The sequence below is a fragment of the Trachypithecus francoisi genome, unplaced genomic scaffold (genome assembly GCF_009764315.1).
Source record: "Trachypithecus francoisi isolate TF-2019V2 unplaced genomic scaffold, Tfra_2.0 Lachesis_group20, whole genome shotgun sequence".
NCBI lineage: Eukaryota > Metazoa > Chordata > Mammalia > Primates > Cercopithecidae > Trachypithecus > Trachypithecus francoisi.
Window position 1 is genome coordinate 63,924,864 of NW_022681466.1, and position 16,144 is coordinate 63,941,007.

At 48.1% G+C, this 16,144-nt stretch overlaps 1 protein-coding gene across 2 annotated transcripts; it reads left to right on the plus strand.

Moving 5' to 3' along the window:
- Nucleotides 1-7,429: 7,429 nt before the first annotated feature.
- Nucleotides 7,430-16,080, plus strand: RPL26 (ribosomal protein L26). Of its 2 annotated transcripts, none has more exons than XM_033184607.1 (4): nucleotides 7,430-7,547; nucleotides 8,394-8,566; nucleotides 11,711-11,851; nucleotides 15,909-16,080. In XM_033184607.1, exons 2-4 carry the CDS (start codon nucleotides 8,399-8,401, stop codon nucleotides 16,035-16,037), a joined length of 438 nt encoding a protein of 145 aa, XP_033040498.1. In that variant the 5' UTR covers nucleotides 7,430-7,547; nucleotides 8,394-8,398; the 3' UTR covers nucleotides 16,038-16,080. The 2 variants fall into 2 exon arrangements, with proteins under 2 accessions (XP_033040498.1, XP_033040499.1); XM_033184608.1 differs by having other exon boundaries at nucleotides 7,540-7,928.
- The last annotated feature ends 64 nt before the right edge of the window (nucleotides 16,081-16,144 follow it).

The window sequence follows — 16,144 nt, forward strand, 5'->3', positions numbered from 1 at the left end:
AGCCTGGCCAGCATGGTGAAAGCCCATCTCTACTAGAAATACAAAAAATTGGCCAGGCGCGGTGGCTCAAGGCTGTAATCCCAGCACTTTGGGAGGCCGAGACGGGCGGATCACGAGGTCAGGAGATCAAGACCATCCTGGCTGACACGGTGAAACCTCGTCTCTACTAAAAAAAATACAAAAACTAGCCAGGCGAGGTGGCGGGCGCCTGTAGTCCCAGCTACTCGGGAGGCTGAGGCAGGAGAATGGCGTAAATCCGGGAGGCGGAGCTTGCAGTGAGCTGAGATCCGGCCACTGCACTCCAGCCCGGGCAACAGAGCGAGACTCCGCCTCAAAAAAAAAAAAAAAAAAAAATTGGCCGGGCGCGGTGGCTCAAGGCTGTAATCCCAGCACTTTGGGAGGCCGAGACGGGCGGATCACGAGGTCAGGAGATCAAGACCATCCTGGCTAACCCGGTGAAACCCCGTCTCTACTAAAAATACAAAAAACTAACCGGGCGAGGTGGCGGGCGCCTGTAGTCCCAGCTACTCGGGAGGCTGAGGCAGGAGAATGGCGTGAACCCGGGAGGCGGAGCTTGCAGTGAGCTGAGATCATCCGGCCACTGCACTCCAGCCCGGGCGACAGAGCAAGATTCCGTCTCAAAAAAAAAAAAAAAAAAAAAATACAAAAATTAGCCAGGCATGGTGGCGCGTGCCTGTAGTCCCAGCTACTCGGGAGGCTGAGGCAGGAGAATCGCTTGAACCTGGGAGGTGGATGTTGCAGTGAGCCGAGGTCACGCCACTGCACTCCAGCTGGGTGACAGAGCGAGACTCCGTCTCAAAAAAAAAAAAAAGAAAAAGTTTGAAATACAAATACAAATGGCTCCTACACATCTATTCAACCACACTTGCAAATGAAAATTAAAATTCTGCTGGCATGCCATTAAATGAAAATTAAAATTCTGCTGGCATGCCATTTTTCACCTATGAGCTTGTCAAAACCTGGAAGTCTCATAACCCACTCTGCTACTGAAGCTGAGGGAGGCAGGGGAATGGTTAGTGGGAATGCATATTATTAAAATCCCTATCAAGAGCAATGTGACATTATCTACCAAAATTTCTGTCTTGCTCCAGTAATTCCTGTTCTAGAAACATCCTACAGATATACTTGCATGTATGGGCAGCAGCATACAAATGATGCTATATAATTGCAGTGCTGTTTATAAAAACAAAGGATTGGAAAAAACCCTGAATGCTAATCAATAGGGTACTGGTTATTTATCTTAAGATCCAGGGAATATCATGCAGCTGTATAAAAAGAAAAAGAAAAGAGAAAAGAACAAGAAAGGACTCAATGAACTTATACGGAATGTCTCCAGGGTACAATGGAAAACGAGGAAACGCAAGGTGTGGAACACTGGATATTGGATACTACAATTTGTATAGAAAGAGCGAGAAATAGGCCAGGCACAGTGTCTCACGCCTGTAATCCCAGCACTCTGGGAGGCCAAAGCGGGTGGATCACCTGAGGTCAGGAGTTCGAGACCAGCCTGGCCAACATGGTAAAACCTGGTCTCTACGAAAAATACAAAAATTAGCCGGGCATGGTGGTGCATGCCTGTAATCCCAGCTACTAGGGAGGCTGAGGCAGGAGAATTGCTTGAACCCAGGAGGCGGAGGTTGTAGTGAGCTGAGATGGCATCACTGCACTCCAGCCTGGGAGACAGAGCGAGACTCTGTCTCAAAAAAAAAAGAAAAAGAAAAAGAAAGAAAGTGGGGGAATAAGAATTTACATTCCTATTTGCTTACTTATGCATCAAAAAAGAGGAAATGCAGGGCACGGTGGTTCACACCTATAATCCTAGCACTTTGGTAGGCCAAGGTGGGAGGATCGCTTGAGGCCAGGAGTTCAAAACCAGCCTGGGCAACATAGCGAGACCCTATCTCTATAAAAAAAAAAAAAATTAATTACCTGGGTGTGGTGGCACACCTCTGTAGCCCCAGCTACTCAGGGAGTTGAGGTGGGAGGGTCTCTTGAGGCTGCAGTGAGCTACAGTGAGCTACAATTGCACCAATGTACTCCAGCCTAAGCAACAGAGTAAGACCTTGATGAGAGAAAGAAAAGAGAAAGACAAGAAGGGTGGACAGGAGGGAGGAAAGAAGGAAGGAAGGAAGGAAGGAAAGGAAGGAAGGAAGGAAGGAAGGAAGGAAGGAAGGAAGGAAACGAGGGAGGGGGAGGGAAGGAAGATGTACAAAAAACTAATAATTCTGACTAGCCATGGAAAGGGATGAGAAAATGATGGAATGGGAAGGGGAGTTTTCGCTTTACCTTTTTTTTTTTTTTTTTGAGACGGAGTCTTGTTCTGTTGCCCAGGCTGGAGTGCAGTGGCGCGATCTCCGCTCACTGCAAGCTCCACCTTCAGGGTTCCCGCCATTCCCCTGCCTCAGCCTCCCGAGTGGCTGGGACTACAGGTGCCCACCGCCACACCCAGCTAATTTTTTGTATTTTTAGTAGAGACGGGGTTTCACCGTGTTAGCCAGGATGGTCTCGATCTCCTGACCTCGTGATCCATCCGCCTTGACCTCCCAAAGTACTGGGACTACAGGCATGAGCCACCGCGCCTGGCCTCACTTTACCTTTTATACCTTTTGATGTTTGAACCAAGTAAATGTATCATTCAAAAACTGAATTGAAAAACTATTAGAAGCTAAAGATATCTTCAGTGCATACACCTGTTGCCAGGTAAGATCGCCCCAAGAACATTCAAGAGCTGCCAAATCACCTGTCCTGTGGTTCGAGCGTCAGCTACTGACTTAGTGGGGCTGGTTTGTCTGGTTAGAGGTGTGACATCTTATGCTAATAGGTGCCCAAGGAGTAAGGTTTAAAAGGGTAATGTTCTCGGCGTTCCTGAGTTCCTGAGCATTTCTCTGGGCCCTGTCATTGAATGCGCTTGTTTTGATTCCCCTTTCTCTTCTTTTCCTCTTTGTTTTCAAATAAAATCTTTCGTTTTAAGCAACCATCATGGGGTCAGGGCACTACAGGACAATACCGTTACATAGATGGATGGATGGATGGATGGATGGATGGATGGATGGATAAACAGACAGACAGACAAAGGGATGGATGCCTAGGGTTAAACTTAGTTGCTCTTCTCTTCCTTTCCTTGTCCAGAGGCACCCCAACCCCTGCAACACACATACAGACACACACACAGACACAGAAACACACACACACACAGATACACACACACAGACACACACACACAGATACAGACACACACACACTCGCACAGACACACACACACACACAGACACACACACACACAGACACACACACACACAGAGCCACTTCCCATCATCATAATAACCAATAACCTTTAACTGTAACACACACTCACACAGTCTGAGCCTACCAGGCAAGCTTAAAGATCCACAGCATTGCCAGCAGGACCCTGACGAGGGTTGCCAGGATCCTGGGCGGGCATATTAGAGACCTCTGTGCCCCTCAGAAACAGTTCCGTAACCTCTCCCCTCACTGAACCCTGTGTGACTCACAAGACCACTCAGCTGCTATCTCCTTTTGACCTCCTTGTCAGTATACATGTCCTTTTTGGGGCCAGGTGCAGTGGCTCACGCCTGTAATCCCAGCACTTTGGGAGGCCAAGGCGACCAGATCACGAGGTCAGAAGTTCGAGACTAGCCTGGCCAACATGGTGAAATCCCGTCTCTATTAAAAATACAAAAATTAGCCAGGCATGGTGGCGTGCACCTGTAATCCCAGCTACTCAGGAGGCAGAGACAGGAGTATCGCTTGAACCCAGGAGGTGGACGTTACAATAAGCCGAGATCGTGCCACTGCACTTCAACTTGGGCGACAGAGCGAGACTGTCTCAAAAAAAAAGTCATTTTTCAGGGACACACAATAAACAACTTTGCCTCATCCTTACAACTCCTCACTTTTCTTCATCCTCCTCCTACCAGGACAGATTCACTCCGCAGCTCATTCTCAGCACAAACCACTTGCAGTTCCCAATACGCAGTGGCGTGCAGGCCTGGGCCTTTGCTTACAAGCCTCCCTCTGCCTGAAACATATTCCCCCCACCCCCAACCCCCACTCCACCCCCATCTACCTGGAAAACTCCTACCTAGCTCTTTAGAAACAGTAGAGTTCCAGGGTTACTTCTGAAGACGTGCCCACTTCCCTGCTCAGGGGAACTGCCGGCTCCAACGCTGCCTCTCCATCCCCCACAAAGCGTCCCATCCCTGACACTTCCTTACGCTTATCTGGTCACATCTGTCTCCCCCTCAACAAAGTGCTCCTTCAGGGGAGGCTAGATCTTACAGATCTTAGTATCTCCAGTGCCTGAATTTAGTAAACAGTAAGAGCTGGAGAAATATCTGTAGAATGAGTGAATGAATGAATAAACCTGACAGCTTGGTGTCAAGAAAAAAGTTGAGTCCAAGGAACTCTAGGTGTGGAATCTAGCTATAACCCCTGCTTTGCTGTGTCTGGAGCTTCAAAATGATCCTAAAGGGACCTTTCTCAAATCCAGGAAGAGGAATGTGGGCAGCGAGGGAGAGAGAGGGCAGTCAGACTAGGCTGCAGGGTGAGGGCAAGGCACCCAACAGACGCGTGTTAAGAGAAAGGGACGGCCAGGCGCAGTGGCTCATGCCTGTAATCCCAGCACTTTGGGAGGCCGAGGTGGGCAGAACACTTGAGGTCAGGAGTTCGAGACCACCCTGGCCAACATGGTGAAACCCTATCTCAAAATACAAAATTAGCCAACTGGGCGTGGTGGCTTACGCCTGTAATCCCAGCACTTTAGGAGGCTGAGGTGGAGATCAAGACCATCCTGTTTAACATGGTGAAACCCCGTCTCTACTAAAAATACAAAAAAATTAGCCGGGTGTGGTGGCGGGCGCCTGTAGTCCCAGTCACTTGGGAGGCTGAGGCAGGAGAATGGCGTGAACCTGGGAGGCAGAGCTTGCAGTGAGCCAAGATTGTGCCACCTGCACTCCAGCCTGAGCGACAGAGCGAGACTCCGGTTCAAAAAAAAAAAAAAAAAAACAGAGAAAGGGATGTTCTAACTAGGCTACTGGTCATTTGCATTTGCATGTGTGGATAATTTGTACCCTGCAAACCTTCACACTGTATCAAGCATCATGCTGTACGGACGGTGGGCTGAAGGTTTTTTTATTATTATTATTATTTTTTTTTTTTTTTTGAGACAGAATGTTGCTCTGTCACCCAGGCTGGAGTGCAACGGCGAGATCTCTGCCCACTGCAACCTCCGCCTCCCAGGTTCGTGTGATTCTTCTGCCTCAGCCTCCCAAGTAGCTGGGATTACAGGTGCACACTGCCATGCCCGGCTAATTTTTGTTTTTTCAGTAGAGATGGGGTTTCGCCATGCTGGCCAGGCTGGTCTTAAAACTTCTGGCCTTAACTTCTGACTTAAACTTCTGACCTCAAGTCTGCCTGCCTTGGCCTCCCAAAGTGCTGGGATTACAGGTGTGAGCCACCACGCCCGGCCTGAAGGTTTCATTTTGAGACTCATATTGAACAGAGGGAGAAAGGAAGGAAGGCTTGGGAGGGTAGGGTGTCAGCAGAGGATACGAGGCTGAGGAAACAGAGAGGGCCTTGGTGGGAAGAGAGGAAGACGATGGGGATACCCGAACAGGAGGAGAGTTGGGAAACTAGTCAGGACAGTAGGAAGAAAGAGAAGAAGTGACAATGTGAAGGCCAGAAGAGCAGGCAAGATAGGAAGGCCGGTACCTTCCGCAGCTCCCTAGGACTGCCAGACCCAAATCAGTTTCAGGGCTGGCTCACGAAAGAGGCCTCGTAAATATTTGTTGAAGAGAGTCGCAACAGAGGAATTCTTGCTGAATTTTTCAGTTATGAATAGAACCTAGGGCTACTTCCTTCAGAACATATTTAAGAACACAATTATTTTTAAATCATGAAAACATATGTTCGTGCTGACCATCCTCTGGGCAGTCCTGGGTATGAGGTCCCCCACCAATTGGGGCTATATATACAGTTCCCAGAAGAGGCCGGGGAGCCAGCCTGCACGGGTTCCCTGTGACTTGCGGGTCCTGAATAACCTTGCACCGAGTTCCTCTCATTTCTCTGTGGCTGAGTTGCCCAGTCTGTAAAATGGGGACAGTAATACCAGCAACAACAGGGCCATTTTGTGGATTAAAAGAATTCATGATGTAAAGTGTAGAGAAGAGCGTCCCCACACCCAGCAGGCTCACTACATCTTCGGTATTGTTGTGAAACGCGTGTCCTCTGTCACTGTGACACCTGCGTCATTCATTCAGCAGAAGCCATTCAGCACCGGTGCCTGCCGCACTGCGGCTGCCTCAGAAACCATTTGCAGGGGCCGGGTGCGGTGGCTCACGCCTGTAATCCCAGCACTTTGGGAGACCGAGGCGGGCGGATCACTTAAGGTCAGGAGTTCGAGACCAGCCTGGCCAACATGGTGAAACGTCGTCTCTACTAAAAATACAAAAATTAGCCGGGCGTGGTGGCGGGCGCCTGTAATCCCAGCTACTAGGGGGGCTGAGCGGAGATAGTGCCATTGCACACCAGCCTGGGCAACAAGAGCGAGAAGAAAAAGACAAAAAAGAGAGAGAGAGAGAGAGAGAGAGAGAGGAGAGAGAGAGAGAGAGAGAGAAAGAGAGAGAGAGAGAGAGAGAGAGAAAGAGAGAGAAAGAGAGAGAAAGAGAAAGAGAGAAAGAGAGAGGAAAGAAAGAAAGAAAGGAAGGAAAGGAAGAAACCATTTGCAGGTTTCCCCTCCCGCCTGGCTCCTTCGAAGCGTGGTCTGGACCAACACCTCTCGCAGCACTGGGGGCGCCTTAGAAACGCGGCCTTGGACCTATTTCCGCGGGGGGCGATCGGTGGCCCCGGTCCTCGCAAGGCCCCCCGCCACCCAGAACCGAATCTCTGGCGGGCCCCGCGGTGCGGTCAGCAGACGCCGAAGTGCAGGGGCGATGGCCGGCGTCGCGATGGAGGTCGTTAAAGGACCGGCACGCTGGCCGCGCCCACGCCACGGGCGGGCGGGGACGGTGAGTACAGGGACCCAGGTGACCGGCCAGCCAGCCGGCGTCCCCGCGCCTCCTGGCGGCCAGAAGCAGGGCATGCACTTCCCAACGTAAGGGGGTGCCGGTCCCCCCCGCCCCCCCGGCACCTGGGAGTGAAGGTACCAGGGGGTCTCCTGGGGCCGTTCGTTCCTTCATCACCCCCAGGGGCAGTTGGACCCTGAGCAGCCTTCGCCACTCGCCCGGAGACTACCCTTCCCAGAGGATTCAGCGACAGCACCCGGGTCTCGGAAGGCAGACAGACACTAGGACCTGGAAGAGGGAGTTTTGCAATCCCTCGCAGTTCCCCTCCTAGCCAGTAGGTGACACTAGCCATAAATTTATTTCCCAGTTTACTGCTCGCCCTCAAACTCCGCGCCCCTCTCGCTCCAAGAGACAAAGGTCTCGCGAGCTCTTTCGTAAACTTACGGAACCGGAAGGAGCGTGTAGTTCTTTTCCCTTTTCCGGCCATCACCGAAGCGGGAGCGGGTAAGGATTCGGCGGGCAAGCGAGTGTAATCCACAGCCATCCGTTCTTGGCCATGGTGGCTTCTGATCGCGGGGGTCCCGAGAGTCTCCCGTCGGCCGAGTAGCAGCCAGGAAGGGGAGGCCGGGATGTTTTTTTTTTTAACCTGTTGGTCGCTTAAATCAAGGGCCGCCGGACCGGAAAGGGATGGAGGGACCGGGGATCTGGGGACTGGAGAACGAGTTGAGGAAAGGGAGCCTGTGGAAATAGACTCGAGTCTGGGCAATGTCGTTTCTTAGAGAATAGTCTCTAAGTAACTTCTCGGTAAAGTCTTCACGGAACTTCCAGACCACACTTCCCTACTGGGAGACTTTTAGGACCCGAGACGTGTGCAGGCTTTTCCAGGTTCGGGATGGAGGGCCTTACTCATTTTGGAGGAGCTAAATATGTATTCACTCTTAAGCCCGTAGAATATGAACGTTGATTGTACTTTTTAAAACGTGAAGTTATTGTTAAGAGAGAATTGTGTTGTCGGTCTGCTCTGCCCTAATTCAGAGATGTAAGTCCAGTCTTGATTCCCTCAGGCACTACTTGAGGAGTTGGGAAGAATGTAAAAGGTCTTATAACTGGGACACGTGTTTTTGATGCAAGAGTCTTTAGTCCGAAAACATATACGGAAAACACCCTAATAAAACATAAAAAGTTTTGAGCTTCGGTTGATGGGCCCTTCTGATCAAGCAGTTTTTATTAAAGTTGGAGAACATGACAGTTCCTGTGATCATTCTAGACTATCAAGATAAAATCATTGCGGTTGTTTGGAAACTGGATGATATTTTGGTCATTTAAGAGTCTTTTTAACTTTTTATGTAGCCAAAATGAAATTTAATCCCTTTGTGACTTCCGACCGAAGCAAGAATCGCAAAAGGCATTTCAATGCACCTTCCCACATTCGCAGGAAGATTATGTCTTCTCCTCTTTCCAAAGAGCTGAGACAGAAGTACAACGTGCGATCTATGCCCATCCGAAAGGATGATGAAGTTCAGGTGTGTATCCCTACATGTTCTCGTGGTCTTGATGGATATTTCACGCACTTAGCTTAGAAGAGGGATTGCATTCCTGAGAAAGATGCTTCTAAGTCTCTTCCTCCTAAAGAGTGGCGAGATGAGCCAGGGACCGAAAAACAATAAGCCGCTGTTCAGCTTTTAATTGTATTCTTAGGTAAAAATCTCTGTTTTCTTTTCTTTTTTTTTTTTGGAGACAGAGTCTTGCTCTGTCGCCCAGGCTGGAGGCTGGAGTGCAGTGGCGCGATCTCAGCTCACTGCCAGCTCCACCTCCTGGGTTCACCCCATTTTCCTACCTCAGCCTCCTGAGTAGCTGGGACTACAGGCGCCCGCCACCACGCCCGGCTAATTTTTTGTATATTTAGTAGAGACACGGTTTCACCGTGTTAGCCAGGATGGTCTCGATCTCCTGACCTCGTGATCTGCCCACCTCGGCCTCCCAAAGTGCTGAGATTACAGGTGTGAGCCACCGCATCTAGCTGAGACAGGGTCTCTTACCCAGACTGGAGTGCAGTTGCATGGTCATGGCTCACTTTTGGGCTCAAGTGATGCTCCCATGTGGGACCTTTTTTGTTTTTGTAGAGTGGGGTCTCACTTTATTGTCCAGGTTTGTCTCCAATTCCTGGGGATCCTGCCCGAAAATCAATTTTCCCAAACGTCAGATGATGTGGCCATAATTAGGTGACATATAATCAGAACATTGCCTTGGGATTATCCTTTTATCAATACGTTGTGACTACCCAACAGGCTCATTTTGTCTGCTGTCCAGATAGAGCTGATTTATCTAGACAGGAATTGCAATAAAGAAAGAGGTAATTCATGGCCGGGCGCGGTGGCTCAAGCCTGTAATCCCAGCACTTGGGAGGCCGAGACGGGCGGATCACGAGGTCAGGAGATCGAGACCATCCTGGCTAATACGGTGAAACCCTGTCTCTACTTAAAAATACAAAAACTAGCCGGGCGACGAGGCGGGCGCCTGTAGTCCCAGCTACTCAGGAGGCTGAGGCAGGAGAATGGCATAAACCCGGGAGGCGGAGCTTGCAGTGAGCTGAGATCCGGCCACTGCACTCCAGCCTGGGTGGCAGAGCAAGACTCCGTCTCAAAAAAAAAAAAAAAAAAAAAGAAAGAGGTAATTCATGCAGAGCCAGAACGGGAGACCAGAGTTTATTACTCAAATCAGTCTCCCGGAAAACTTGGAGACTGGAGTTTTTTTGAAGGATAACTTGGCGGGTGGGGGCCAGGGAGTGGGGCGTGTTGATAGGTCACATCAGAGATGAAGGCATAGGGAGTTGAAGCTGTCTTCTTGCTCTGAGTTGGTTCCTGGATGGGGACCACAAGATCAGATGAGCTGGTTTAGTGATCTGGGTTGCTAGCGGATCCATCAGTGCAGGGTCTGAAAAAAATACCACGCAGGGCCGGGCGTGGTGGCTCAAGCCTGTAATCCCAGCACTTTGGGAAGCCGAGATGGGCGGATCGCGAGGTCAGGAGATCGAGACCATCCTGGCTAACACAGTGAAACCCCGTCTCTACTAAAAAAAAATACAAAAAAAAAACTAGCCGGGTGAGGTGGCGGGCGCCTGTAGTCCCAGCTACTCGGGAGGCTGAGGCAGGAGAATGGCGTAAACCCGGGAGGCGGAGCTTGCAGTGAGCTGAGATCCGGCCACTGCACTCCAGCCTGGGTGACAGAGCAAGACTCTGTCTCAAAAAAAAAAAAAAAGGCCGGGCGCGGTGGCTCAAGCCTGTAATCCCAGCACTTTGGGAGGCCGAGACGGGCGGATCACGAGGTCAGGAGATCAAGACCATCCTGCCTAACACGGTGAAACCCCGTTTCTACTAAAAATACAAAAACTAGCCGGGCGAGGTGGCGGGCGCCTGTAGTCCCAGCTACTCGGGAGGCTGAGGCAGGAGAATGGCGTAAACCCGGGAGGCAAAAAAAAAGGAGCTTGCAGTGAGCTGAGATCCGGCCACTGCACTCCAGCCCGGGCAACAGAGCGAGACTCCGCCTCAAAAAAAAAAAAAAAAAAAAAAAAAAAAAAAAAATACCACGCAAATCTTAGGCTTTACAATGTGTTATCCCTAGGAGCAGTTGGGGAAATTTAGAATCTTTTGGCCTGTAGCTGCCTAGACCATAATTTCTAGTCTTCCAGCCAATTTGTTAGTCCTACAAAGGCAGTCTGGTTCCCAGGCAAGAACGGGGTTTGTTTCAAAGTTAAACTGTAGACTAAGGTCCTCCCAAAGGAGTTAGTTTAGTCTATGTCCAGGAATGAGCAAGGCCGTCTTGGAGGTTAGAAGCAAGATGGAGTTAGTTAGGTCAGATTTTAACTGCTGTAATTTTCTCACTGTTGCAATTTTTGCAAAGGAGGTTTCAGTGTTTGGTCATTGAAGAGGCAGTTGAGGACCAGTAAACAGAATTGCTCCAAATCTAGATTCAGGAGCTGTAATGAAGCGTAGTCTCACGTGATCGTTTGTGCTTACAGGTAAATAATTTGTTGGATCTACTTAGGTGAAGGTTTCTATAAATGACCCTTAGGTGTAATCTGTAGTGCAGCTAGTGATTAAAGAATTCAGGCAGTCTCTAAAGCCATTTACATACACATCATCAATGTTTTTTCATGCTATTTAAATAAAATGTAATGGGTTCACAAATGAACAGTGTGGGTTGAGAACAGCTGTTGGTCCCTGCTATAGTAGTAGTGCTAAACTTGCCAGTAGACCTTGAAAACAATCATCTCTGTTTTCAATACATATCAATGCAAGAAAGTCATAAACTGGGAAGAAGAATCTGTTCAGAAACACTTGTCCTGACAAACTGAGGACCACTAGGATTCCTGTCCGTTAACCTTTGGGAAAGAACTGGTTTGTTCCCTTAAGCATTTGTTGCTGCCCTCTGACTAGCACTAGGTTGAACACATTAATGGGTTCAGATTTAAATACTCTTGGTCTGTTGCTGCTTTTGAGATGGAGTAACAAACTCCTCGTCAACTTAACTACAAGTTACCAAAGTGAGCTCTCTTTTTTTTAACCTTTTAATATAATGATAGGGTGAATGGTGTATGCATGAGTTCGTTTACTTGATTTATAAGGTTCATCTTTTCTTCAAATATTTACTTCTGAATTTGCACTTAGGTTGTACGAGGACACTATAAAGGTCAGCAAATTGGCAAAGTAGTCCAGGTTTACAGGAAGAAATACGTTATCTACATTGAACGGGTGCAGCGGGAAAAGGCTAATGGCACAACTGTCCACGTAGGCATTCACCCCAGCAAGGTAGGTGTTTTTGAGAATGCTTGAGAGAAGGAAATTATGGCAATTATTGTTGACGTGTGATTGTTTACAGAGCAAGCCCATAGAAATAGTCCTTGCTTTTTCACATGTGCTGGAAAAAAACATATCTTGAAGTAAATACTACTGCACTTCTATTGAAAATTCTAGTAACATTTAAAATGTTTCTGAAATCAAAGTGTCTTTAATGGTCATTATGTTTCTGTTAGTTTTTGAGACAGGTTCTTGCTCTGTCACCCAGGCTGGAGTGCAGTGGCACAATCTCTGCTCACTGCAGCCTCCGCCTCCCAAGTGCAAGTGATTCTCCTGCCTCAGCCTCCTGAGCAGCTGTGACTACAGGCATGCACCACTACACCTGGCTAATTTTTGTACTTTTTACTATAAAATTTCACCATGTTGGCCAAAGGTTTCACTGTGTTGGCAAGGCTGGTCTGGCCTCAGGTGATCTGCCTGCCTCAGCCTCCCAAAGTGCTGGGATTATTGGCATGAGCCACCATGCTCATCCCATCGTGTATATTAAATGTGCTTTTTCTTCAAAGGCTATTAGTAAGCTGATTAACAATCAGTAATTCATAGATCTTAAAATTTGGGAAGTAGGTTTTTGTAAGATGAAATGGCACTTTGGCCCTGGTTTTTCTTTTTTGAGACAGAGTCTGGCTCTGTGGCCCAGGCTGGAGTGCAGTGGCGTGCAAGCTCCACCTCCCGGGTTCACACCATTCTGCTTCAGCCTCCGGAGTAGCTGGGACTACAGGCGCCCGCCACCATGCCCGGCTAATTCTTTGTATTTTTAGTAGAGACGGAGTTTCACCATGTTATCCTTAGCTAGGATGGTTTTGATCTCCTGACCTCGTGATCCGCCCACCTCTGCCTCCCAAAGTGCTGGGATTACAGGCATGAGCCACCGCGCCCAGCCAATAAATGTAATTTTTAAGCCTCAGAGAAGTCAAAAGCCTGGTAGAGTAAAACACCTGTATATTTCTGACCTAGAATTCTCTATTAAAATTTTGTCACGTATTCTATGTCCATTTTCTCCGCCCCCAGTGAATTTACTAAAAAAATATCGTGACACTTACCTGTAATTATTTCAGTATGTATCTCTCAAGAGCAAGGACTTTCCCATTCCTTAACCTACTCCAGTTATATTTTTCGCTTCCCAACACCAGAAAAGTTGTTTTAAAGGTCACCAATCTGGTAGCAGATTGTCTTTTTGTACTGCACATGTCAGTGCAGCATGTGACAGTCGATCTTTTAGTAACTCAGTAATCATCTTCTAATGAGTATCCCAAACTTGGCATGTTCAAACCATCATAGTGTATGACAGCTCTCTATCTTCCTAATTGCTCAGACCAAAATGTCATTAAACATTTTTTTTTTTTTTTTTTTTTTTGAGACGGAGTCTCGCTCTGTCACCCAGGCTGGAGTGCAGTGGCCGGATCTCAGCTCACTGCAAGCTCCGCCTCCCGGGTTCCCGCCATTCTCCTGCCTCAGCCTCCCGAGTAGCTGGGACTACAGGCGCCCACCACCTCGCCCGGCTAGTTTTTTTGTATTTTTTAGTAGAGACGGGGTTTCACCGTGTTAGTCAGGATGGTCTCGATCTCCTGACCTCGTGATCCGCCCGTCTCGGCCTCCCAAAGTGCTGGGATTACAGGCTTGAGCCACCGCGCCCGGCCTAAACATTTTTTTTAATACGGGTTCTTGCAGTGTTACCCAGGCACTGGTCTCGAACTCCTAGCCAGAAGCTATCTTCCCACCTAGGCCTCCCAAAGTGTTGGGATTATAGTCGTGAGCTGCCTTGTCCAACCAAAAATATCATTTTGACTGATTTATTATATACCTCACATCAGTCTATACGATCTGTCTCATTATAATACCTAGAATTCTGTCTGCCCTTTGCCATCACATTGGCCTGTAAGACCTTAACTGATTTGGCCGGGCGCAGTGACTCACGCCTGTAATCCCAACACTTTGGGAGGCGGAGGCAGGCAGATTACCTGAGGTCAGGAGTTCAAGACCAGCCTGATCAACTGGTGAAATCCCATCGCTACTGAAAATACAAAAAAAATAGCTAGGTGTGGTGGCGGGCGCCTGTAATCCCAGCTACTTGGGAGGTTGAGGCAGGAGAATCACTTGAACCTGGGAAGCGGAGGTTGCAGTGAGCCACTGTTGTGCCATTGCACTCCAGCCTGGGTGACAGAGCGAGACTTCCATTTCGGGGAAAAAAAGACCTTACTGATCTTCCCTTCCTTCTGACATCTTTTCCATTCTGTATGTTCTAGTCTGCTCGCCTCCTAGCAACTTGGTAGAATTAGAAATTCTAGGAGCCCAGGCCTCCTGAGGCAAAGTTAGGGCTTTTGACCCAGGTGTCTGTTTTTAATAAGCCCTCCAGTTGACTCTTACTCAAATGTGAGGAACACACCTGTGCAACTTGGTAACTGCCTGCCTTTGAACCTTTCAACTTGCTGTTCTCTTCCAGATACTATCCATAGATAAATTGCTTAGCACTTTAGGTCTCTGTTCAAACGTAGCTTTATCTTTATCAGTAGGACTTGCTTGATCACTCGAAGCCCCTCGGCCTCCTCACACTTGCCGCCTTTCTCTGTCAAAGTGATGCCGATTCATTTGTACATGTTTTCAGGCTCCCTGTACTAGAATATGAGCTCGGCAACTGGAGATTGTTCGGTCAGCATGCTGTATTTCCAGCACCTCTCTTCACCCTTTCCTTGCCTTCACAAAACTAAAGTGTATCATAATTTGGATGTCTTTTAGGATTTGAACTGTTGGAATAAGATCTATATTGTCATATTCTCACTAAAGATTTTTCTGGTGGAATTATGTATGGATACCTTTAATTTCTAACATTAAAATTCTGAAGTTACTTTATTATATTTTTCTGTTTTGGGGTGGGGTTTTTTTTGTTTTGTTTTGTTTTCGACAGTTTTGCTCTTGTCGCCCAACCTGGTGCAGTGGTGCGATCTCGGCTCACTGCAATCCTGTGCTTCCCGGGTTCAAGCGACTCTCCTGCTGTAGCCTCCTGAGTAGCTAGGTTACAGGCATCCGCCACCACACCTACTGTTTTGTTTGCTTGTTTTTTGAGATGAGTTTCACTCAATCGCCCAGGCTGGAGTGCAATGGGATGATCTCAGCTCACTGCAGCCTCCGCCTCCCGGGTTCCAGAGATTCTCCTGCCTCAGCCTCCCAGGTAGCTGGGATTACAGGAATGTGCCACCATGCCCAGCTAATTTTTGTATTTTTAGTAGAGAAGGGATTTCACCATGTTGGCCAGGCTGGTCTCGAACTCCTGACCTCAGGTGATCCACCCGCCTCTGCTTCCCAAAGTGCTGGGATTGGGGGCATGAGCCACCGCACCCAGCCTGAAGTTACTTTAGAAACGAATGTATATATGCCAGCTTGTAAAACTGGAGTGAGAAGAGCAGAATCTTATTTCTCAATGAAAAACACATTTTATAATGAAGCACAGAAGAGGCTATGATAAGAATTATTGATGCCATCTTGCCTTTTTCTCCTTTGTTGGTAGGAAATTAGTAAATAAGCCAGGTTTGATGGCTAAAGAGTAATTTCTGGAATTTTTTAAAAGTTAAATCTTATGGCCGGCGCGGTGGCTCAAGCCTGTAATCCCAGCACTTGGGAGGCCGAGACGGGCGGATCACGAGGTCAGGAGATCGAGACCATCCTGGCTAACACGGTGAAACCCCGTCTCTACTAAAAATACAAAAAAAAACTAGCCGGGCGAGGTGGCGGGCGCCTGTAGTCCCAGCTACTCGGGAGGCTGAGGCAGGAGAATGGCGTAAACCCAGGAGGTGGAGCTTGCAGTGAGCTGAGATCCGCCACTGCACTCCAGTCCGGGCGACAGAGCGAGACTCCGCCTCAAAAAAAAAAAAAAAAAAAAAAAAAAAAAAAAAAAGTTAAATCTTATTTAGGCATCAACCTACCCCAGGTATGAGAATGGTATTGAATGTTGGGCTTTCCCATGTGTTTTAGTGATTATTTAAAGCTTGGGAGTGTTTTTCTTATTTTTCTGCAGGTAGTTATCACTAGGCTAAAACTGGACAAAGACCGCAAAAAGATCCTTGAACGGAAAGCCAAGTCTCGCCAAGTAGGAAAGGAAAAGGGCAAATACAAGGAAGAAACTATTGAGAAGATGCAGGAATAAAGTAATCTTATATAAAAGCTTTGATTAAAACTTGAAACAAAGAGCCTGTGTTTTGTGTGTGGTGATTTATGACACTCCCTAGTTTTCAGTGGACTGGTCTCTTACCT